General features: G+C 58.8%; 1 protein-coding gene across 7 annotated transcripts; it reads right to left on the reverse strand.

The window, feature by feature from the left end:
• Positions 1-1,329: 1,329 nt before the first annotated feature.
• Positions 1,330-8,320, reverse strand: ULK3 (unc-51 like kinase 3). Of its 7 annotated transcripts, none has more exons than XM_082385818.1 (16): positions 8,153-8,320; positions 7,333-7,473; positions 7,128-7,248; positions 6,460-6,564; positions 5,516-5,659; positions 5,254-5,336; positions 4,556-4,711; positions 4,279-4,384; positions 4,053-4,093; positions 3,733-3,835; positions 3,532-3,596; positions 3,367-3,445; positions 3,251-3,291; positions 2,837-2,884; positions 2,594-2,660; positions 1,330-2,473 (listed from the first exon to the last, which is right to left on the reverse strand). In XM_082385818.1, the coding sequence occupies exons 1-16, from the start codon at positions 8,252-8,254 to the stop codon at positions 2,457-2,459; spliced, it is 1,419 nt and encodes a 472-aa protein (XP_082241944.1). In that variant the 5' UTR covers positions 8,255-8,320; the 3' UTR covers positions 1,330-2,456. The 7 variants fall into 7 exon arrangements, 5 of the variants coding, with proteins under 5 accessions (XP_082241944.1, XP_082241941.1, XP_082241943.1 ...); XM_082385815.1 differs by having other exon boundaries at positions 4,195-4,384; XM_082385817.1 differs by having other exon boundaries at positions 4,195-4,384; positions 5,254-5,319; positions 6,458-6,564.
• Between the last annotated feature and the right edge of the window lie 460 nt (positions 8,321-8,780).

An 8,780-nucleotide genomic window follows, 5' to 3' on the forward strand; every position in this document is an offset into this window, starting at 1 on the left:
TTCCCATAGGCCTCTGTCATTCAAAGAAAGCCCTAGGGAGCCCCACCTCCTCTGGCTGGGCTGCCTCCCTCCTTGGCAGGTGGCTTAGACACATCTAAATGTCTTGCCCGGGAAGGGCCCTTCCCCAGGGCCTCCTCCACCGGCCTCAGCCTCCCAGGCCTTTCCTGTACCCAGTGCCCCCATGGGGGCCCACTCCTCTCCACATCCACATGTGTCATAATACCAGGCCCCTGTTCCCAGCCAGCCAATGCAGACATCACAAACAAACAACTGGGGTCTGAGGGGCCAACCTTTCATCCCATCATCCTTCTATTCAATTAGTCTTTCACAAACCCTGTCCTCCTCATTCCCACTCTCCCTCCCACCCATTCTTCTCCATTCACCCACCCAGCTGGGCCATTCATTCTCCTCCTTCCTTCCCCTCATTTTACTCACTGAGGCTTTTTCGTCCAGCCCATTCCCCATCTGAAAATAACATTTATTGAATTCTGTGTGCCAGGCTCATGTACGGTGACTCATTTAATCCTTAACATTCCCACGGGGCATTTATCTTCATCCTCGTTTTACTGAGAAACAGGCTAATCAATGGGTCCCAAGCTTCAGGGCCAAATAGCAAGGCCAGAATTTTAGCTATGCCTCCTGCCCTCTGGGCCACTGCTCTACACTGCCTCCCAACAGTCAGGCTTCAGGGAAATTAGGTCCCTCCTCACGTTTCCTTCCCTGTACAGCAGCCCTTTAAGGTCTGCATGGAAGGCTGAGCAGCCTCGGTGGCTGTTCAGTGGGTGAGCGCCCCTTCCCCTAAGTCCCCAGAGATGCTCCTGAGTGCCATTCGGGCCAAGACCCCGTCAGTGGCTGGGGTGAGGGCTGCTGGAAACCACCCCAACTTGGGGGGCCTGGGGAGCTGAGCATGAACACAGGACACCCTAGAGGATGCCCTTTCTCCGATCTAGCTCACTGCCCACTCACTGGCCCAGGGTAAGAGGGGGTAGCGGCTGGAGTGAGGGAGTGTACAGTGCAGAGCACAGAGGGTTAACAGGACTGCACTCTTGCCATTGAGCCCTCCTCCACGTGCAGAGAGGAAGGGCCTTGCCTGGGCTCCCAGGCCTGTGCTGGTCTCCTGGGTGGTGGGAGGACTGGTGGCTGGTCCACCTGACTTTCCCGGATCTCCCAGGGGCTAAGGGCAGGAGGCAGATGTGGCTCTCACTCCCCCACCCTGGGGCCTCCCCCAGCCTCCCTCATGTCACCCAGCTTTTCCTGGGGCTCCTCTAGTCCCAGCCTGTGAACAGGGGCTACCTCCAGTTTTTCCCAGGTCAAGAAGAGAAGAACAAGTTTAGAAAATAATTTAATAGAAAAACAATGAGTTACGTTCTTTACACCCAGCCTCCTACAGGGAAGGCAGACAACTCTTGCCCCAAGGAGGCATTTAAGGGCAGAAGGGTTAGAAATCACTAACACCCTCTCTGACTTTTTAGAAAAGAAACCCCTAAATAACTCTAGGCGTATATATCCTTTCCAGATTAAAGTCACTTTGTTCTCCTGAAAGCCCATGTAGGGGGTTGAGGAGATAATAGCAGTCCCATTGGAGAGATGGGGAGACCCAGGCCCAGAAAGGGGAAGGAGCTTGCCCGGGGTCACACACTGGAGTAGCAGCAGTGTCAGACCTAGAATCAGGTCTCCTGGATCACTGGGTCCCCTGGAGACTGACAGGCCAGGCAATCCCCATGCCTCCCCCTCCTAGGCCAGGACCAGCTCTGAGGCCAGTAAGGGCATTCCCCACAGAGGGATGAAGGTGGGAGGGATGACTGAGGACCCCTCCCCTTGTACCCCCCAGGCCAGGGCAAGAACAAGGCATGGGTTTCTCAAATTTGCCCCACCTCTACAAAAGATATTATTTTCATGCATGAAGGATTATCTTAAAATATTGAGAGGGTGGGCAGGGGTCAGCTCCCAGGAAGACTGGTGAGTTCTGCGGGGCTGAGTGCGTATGGTGGGATGGGTGCTCCCTGAGGGGTCTTGGAGTGCCCTGCTCCAGTGCAAGGAGGGAGGTGAGTTGCAATAAAGGCTCCCAGGAAGGAAAGGGGTGGGCACAGGGCACAGCTGCCTCCTGGCAAGGAGGGGAAAGAGAACAAGTGTCCTGCAGAGGGCTCCCTGCTCGTCTCAGAGCAAAAACAGAAATCAACAGGCTCAGGGCTCAGCAACCACCAAATAACAAAAGTCACGTGAAAGAAACACTCTTCTCCCAGAGTCCTCCCCACCCCAGTGCTCCCAGTACACACAGTGGGTAGGGGGTTAAGAATCTTTCAAGTGGTGCTGGGGATGCTGGGATGTGGGGCGTCCCAGAGTTGCCCATCCAGGAAGCCTGCTCCGCAGGGTGGCAGAGGGCCACAGAATTCGGAGCGTCAGCTGGGGCGAGCGTGTCCCCAATTCCCAGTGACCTGTCCAATCATCCTGCAGGGTCACTGCAGAGTACAAGCTGTGGAGGGGAAAGTGGGGAGCATCAGTCTCAGGTCTCTGGCAAAAGAGGCAGAATCCAGGGCTGCCCCAGCTCTCACCCCTCCTTGCGGGGAAGGTCAGACCCCAGGGCAGGACTCACAGCTACGAACAGACTCCGACAGCCCCTCTTTGTCCAGGGTCTCAGCTTCCCAATGAGACTCCCTCATCTGCGGAACATAAAGGGCAGAGACAGTGATGGAGAGGCCTTCAGACAGAGACGAGAGGGAGACATACACAGCGGGGAGTGGGGGACACACAATGGGGAGCAGGGGACAGACAGCCACAGGCAGAGAGGAACAGAACACATATAGCTTCACCCCAGTGTGGGCACCCATGTGCCCACCTTGACCTGCTCCTTCAGGTATTCAGCTCGAGCCATGAGATTCTGAACCTGCCAAGGGAAGACATGCCCATGGACGTGGGGCGAGGAGAGGCCTTCAAATTGAGCTCCTCCTCACTCCCGATGCTCTCCAGAGCCCTCTGCCTCATTAGAACAACCTGCCTCTGAGTCCTTATCTGCTCCTTCCTCCAGGAAGCCTCCCGATTGCTGCTGAGTTCCCAGATCCTGCCTGTCCCCTTGCCCTGACCTGAGCACCCAAGCCCTGATGGAGTGCGAGGGGCCACCAACTTAGCAAGTCTGTGTGGTCTAACTCCCAGACTTGGAGCACCCTGAGGGAACCCAAGGAGGTCCCCACAAATGGGAGCAGGGCAAACGGGGAAGAGGAAGCCCCCCAAGCCTCCCGACCCCAGTGGGCACCTCAGTGTGAAGCAGCTCCCGCCTCCGGCCTGGGGGCTCCGCTGCAGAGAGAGGGAGGGCACGTGGTGAGGGCAGGGCAGCCAGGGGCTGAGGGGAGTATGGTGATGGGGCCTCACCTGCCAGCAGTAGAAGCAGCTCCCCCAGGCCGTGCTGGTACAGGGCCAGAGCATCCTGCTCCCCGCCAGCCTCGTCCTCCTGCAGCCACAGGGACACCAGGTCATTTAGGGGCATGACTTGGATTCCTCCCTGCCCTGCCCGGACCCCTCCCACTGGCTACAAACCTTAGCCATGGCAGCTGAAGCCACTTCCAGGGCAGCTAGGAGGCGCGGCTTGTCCCGGGCCATCTCTGGGATGAGGCGCAAAGGCTCAGGGTGAGGGGAGCAGCCTGCTTTCTCATCTCAGGATGCCTACCCCAACCTGCCTCCCCCTCAGGCTAGAGGGGACTTGCTGGGAACTGGTGGTCAGCCAGGATTGGGGCCTACCTCTGAGCAGGTCTCGGGCAGAGGTCCCCTGCCTCAACAGGGCCCGATTGGAGGAGGAGACGATGGCCTTGAGCTCCTCAGCCCGGGACACGTACTGTCCTACCTGCAGGAGGGCAAGGGGCCGAGGAAGGGCTCTCGCACCTTGCCTGCCTCGCCAGCACCCACCTCCAGGTTCTCCCTCAGGGACCGCCCCAAACTGTAACGTCAGAGGTCAACTGAGGGTGGCCTGACCCCCTTCCCAGGGAGAGAAGTTCCTCTAAGAGCCAATCCCCAGAGGCCCTGGGATCCCTCACCCATTTCCTCAGGGGACTCTCATTCACCTTTGCCTTAATTGCCTCCTTCCGGTGGGTGTCCACTTCATCTGCAGAAAGTGCGGGTTTATATGAGGAGTCTAGAGCGAGGAGACGCCTGCCCCACACCAAACCCTCTGGAATCCCCCAAAGCACTAAGTTCCAGATTTACCCTCTGCCTTGTCTCCCACAAAATTCTGGAAGAGGAGCTGCTTCTGGAAGACCCCACCCCTGCTGCACCCGGCCTGGCACTCACAGTGCAGGGCAGGCACGAAGAAGTCCAGAGCCTTGCAGTAGAGAGATAAGGCGGCCGCGGCGTCCCCCTCCTGGTCCTTCTTCACAGCCTGCACCACCAGGGTGGTCTGGGGGACGGACAGATGAGAAGTCATGCCCACCCCCCATACTCACCGCAAGGGGCGATGCCCTGAGCCCACCCTCTGCCTCCTGCTGGGCAAGTCACCTGGTCACCACTGAAAGGGGTAGATGAAACCCCCAATCTGCCCTCAGCCCACCCATTTCCATTGGTTGCTCACTGCTCGTGCCAGGCTCTCCCCACTGGGCATGTGCTCCAGGTCCACCCAAGGGTGGGCAAAGAAGTCCTGGAAGGAGATGCGGCGGCTGGGGTCCCGCTCCAGGAGCCGCTGCAGCAGGTCCCGGCATTCCTGGGAGAGGGCGGGACGCAGGGGGAGCTGCGGGGGTGGGGGAGGTACAGATCACACTGGGCTCCGGCACCTCGGCCCCCAGCCCCACGTGCCGGTCAGGACCACCCTATCCTGAGACGCCCCAGAGATACACATTTGACAGATAGAGAAAGTGAGACCAGGAGGAACAGTGATGGGTCAAAATGTCGCAGTCAGTGAGAGTCAAGCCTCCTCCCCCAGGGTCCTGTCCACGCCCTCACTGGAACCCGTAGCCGTCATGGAACCCTGTTTCCAGATCCTTTTCCTCTCTCTGGAATATGTTTCTGGGAAGGCTGGGCCTAGATTTGCTTTGGCCTTCTCCCCATGGGGGGCCTGTAGCGGGCTGTGGGGCAGTCCCTTTGCTCCCCGTTGTGGCTGACCTGGGTCCCTGTAACTGAATGGAGCCGACTTCCAGGCTAGAGTGTGCCCCAGCTCCACGAAGGTGGCCTGGAGCCCACACCCCAGTCTGTGCAGGTGGAAGTGAGGTCTCCTACCTCAGGGCCCTGACTCTCTCCGCCCCGCAGCAGGTGCCGAGGCCCTGCTAGACCTACCTCAATAACCCGGTTGCTCCGGATCTTCTCTTCCAGCTCCGAGAACGACCTGGAGGCAAAGGGGGGCTGCCCGAAGAGGGCTTCTGTGGAAGGGAGGCAGAGGGGAGGCTGGGAGGGGATAGGGTCAAGTCTGGCCTGGCCCACTCCTGGGGAGCGGCCCCAGACCAGGAGAGTCAGCGTTCTCATTAAAACCCTTCAGGAGTGGCCCAGAGAGGCCTTGCAGTGCAGGCCTCCAGGTGGGGGCAGGGGACAGCGCTCTCACCATACAGGATGACCCCCACGGACCAGAGGTCCACACGGGCGTCGTACTGCCGCTGACACACCATCTCGGGAGCCATGTAGAGGGGAGAGCCACGGAGCACGTGTTTCTCATCCCAGGGGGACATGTGCTGTGCAAAGCCAAAGTCTGCAGGCAAGAGGCCAGGCAGCAGGGCTCAGATTCCAGCTGCTTCTGCCCCTGGCCTTCACAGCCTCACCCTGGGCTCCAGTGCAGGGCTCCTCCCACCCCCTAGACTCACCACGATTCATCCCTACTTTGCCCACTTTCCTACTTTGCTCACGCCGTTTCTCTCATTATAAACCTGGAACACACTCCTACCTCTGTGGGGGCATATATCCTACCCATCCTGCACAGTCTCCTCAGCACCTTTTTCCCAGGAAGCCCACCCTGATCACACCAGCGATGTGGATAAGGGTCCACTAAGGGGTTAGAACTCTCCGTCACTGTCCCACCGAGCTCAGTGGGCCTCTCTGGCTTCCAGTTTCAGGTTAATGGGCCTCTCTGGCCTCCAGTTTCAGGTTAATGGGCCTCTCTGGCCTCCAGTTTCAGGTTAAGGGGCCTCTCTGGCCTCCAGTTTCAAGTCAGTTCTCCTCCAAATTTTATCAGGGGCCACAACCACTGCTTTCCCACCTCACGCTCTCCAACACTGCCACCACAGATTGAGTCATATTTTGAGCCCCAATCTTGGTGGCAGATAAAGTACTAACCCTGGTCACACTCTGAAACCTGACTCTGGTCACACACTGAGCCCTGACCCCATCCATGACACTGCTGGAGTCAGAGCATGGGTAGCCTGAGAAAGGCCCTATCTTTTGGTGACGGGGCCCATCCCTGGACCTCCCAGTCTGTCACTGTTTGATGACTCAATAGGGGGCTCCATGAGAGCCACCCTCCAAACCTCCATGCCTTTTGTTCCAGACTCACACCTGCCAGTTTAAGGTGGGGCTTCTCCAAGGAGCTCAGCAAAATGTTCTGTGGCTTCAGGTCCAGGTGAGAGACGTTCCGTTCATGCAGGAACTGCAGGGCACTAGCTGGGGAGTAGGACCCATGCAGACAGACAGGTCAGAGAAGCCCATCTCCCACACCCTCTCACCTCCCCAGCCTTATATCTGCCCCTTCAAGCCTGCACAACCCCAGTTTTGACCTGGCTAGTCTACCAAATGCTTTACATACAAGCACCACGCTCCCCCTTCTGCTAAGAATTTTCCCCACCCCCACCTCAAGTGACCTCCTTCCTCCCTTGTACCCCTTCACAAGTCTCCCCTCCTCCTAGAAGCTTCCCTAGATGCCCCAGCCCTTTAGGTCCTTGCTCTCTTCCTTAGCAAAGCACTTGGGTCTTTGGTATGTTCTATGAGGTCTTTGCATTACATTCCACATGTGGAAGCCTGTAGTCCCCACAGATGGGGCTCCTCCCCATCTCTCTCACAGCATCCTTAAGCCAGGGATGGGCACATAGGAAGGATGGGCCCTAAAAATCCAAGCTGGGATGGGAGACGACTGCTAAGAGTGTCAGAGCTCTAAGTCTGGGGCAGGGGTAGTGTGAGAGGACAGAGATCATGGGAAGGGGTGTCAGGCTGGGGTCAGAGGCTTTTACCCAACTGCTGCATGAAGACCCGAGCCACCTTCTCAGGCAGAATCCTGCGGGTATGGATGAAGCGAGACAGGTCACCTCCTGCACAGAACTCCATGATGAGGTAGATGTTGTCACTGTCCCACTGTGGTTAAAGGCAGAGAGGAGGCTTGAAGAGAGTGTCTCTTCTCCAGCCCCCTTCAGGGGTGGCCCCATCCCAGGCCCACACCTGGAAGTCTTTCAGCTGTACGATGTGGCGGTGTCGAATGCCCTTGAGGATCTCAATCTCTGTCAGGAGGTTTTCCACAGATGCCTTGTTCAGACTCTTCTTGGCCACGCACTTTATGGCTACCACCTCACGAGTATCCTTCTGTGGGGAAAGGAGATTTGAGGGCTCTGCCTTGAGGGTACCAGGGACTATGTGCGGCCAGAAGGGCTCTGGTTCCCTCTGCCCTCTCCCCCTCACAGGGCCTACCCACTCACACTAGCATCCAGGCTTCCCAGCTGCCCCTTCTCAGGCCAATGAGGCACCCGGATTCCGGAATCCCGGCTTCCCCACCAGCCTGGTGTTCTCTGCTCCACAATCCCTTTCATTGTATTCTAGAGTGCCCCTGCTAAAGCATGTTATTCACTGTTCTAAACTGCCCACTCTGCTTCCTAAGTGGGTCCAGCTTTCTAGAACCCTGCCCCAGACTCCTCCTAGCCCACAGGTATCCCCCCTGTTTTGAGCCTGTTCTTCAGCCACGGACACCGAGGCTCCATCGAGGTCTCCACCTGTCTCTTCACACAACAGGGGTGTGTGTATGTGTGTTTGTTTTGAAGACCTATTGGTGGCGGTCACCACCCACCTCCACGGAAGGTCGGCCTGGGACAGGGCAGGCCGTGGGCCCCTAACGGCTCTCACACCCTCTCTAACCCTTTCTAGTTTCCCGGCCCGGCACCCGCCTGGGCTTGCTCAGGGTCTGGCGGGCACCGGGGCCAGGCCCTCAGAAGTTCTCGTGCCCCCGATTCCTGCCTCGCACAGAAGCCCCGGGGCGCCCCGCACCCACCTTGGCGTAGGCCTTGTACACCGTGGCGTACGTGCCACTGCCCAGGCGCTCGGTGAGAATGAAACCGTCCAGCCGCGGGGGGCCCCAGCCAGGGCCCGCCATCCCGACCGCCCCGCGCCCGCTGCCGGGAGCTTCCTGGTTCCCGGCGCCAGGTTCCGGCCAGGAGCCCAGAACTCCACGCTGCCCCCAGCGGAGCCCGCCGAAAGTGCAGCGCGGCGGGTGGGGCGGGGCGCCGGCTCCCCACCGCCCCCGAGCCCCGCCCCCTCCAGGTGCTCCAGGGGCTGCTCCTGGGCGCCTCCACCCGCACTGGAAATCACATGACCCGCCAGTACCCTCAAGATCCGTTTGGGGATACTGAGGAGCTCGCGGGCCTAACGGGAGTTAGTGGAGGCCAGCAGACGAGGTCACCTGGGGAATCCCATCCAGGCTCAGACAGCAACCTAGAGATCGCCCACGTGAAGGGGCGATGAGAGAAGCCCGGCTGAGCAGGTGTGTAAGATGGGCAGGGAGGGTTCAAAGAGGTCCCCCGCCCCCAAGACCAGCAGCTCTGAAAGTGGAAGTACTGGGACAAGAAAGTACCATGGAAGACAACAAGCAATCTCAGTACGGGGCTCAACCCCAGGGATGA

This window comes from Balaenoptera borealis (genome assembly GCF_965194805.1).
Source record: "Balaenoptera borealis genome assembly, chromosome: 3".
In the NCBI taxonomy this organism is placed as follows: domain Eukaryota; kingdom Metazoa; phylum Chordata; class Mammalia; order Artiodactyla; family Balaenopteridae; genus Balaenoptera; species Balaenoptera borealis.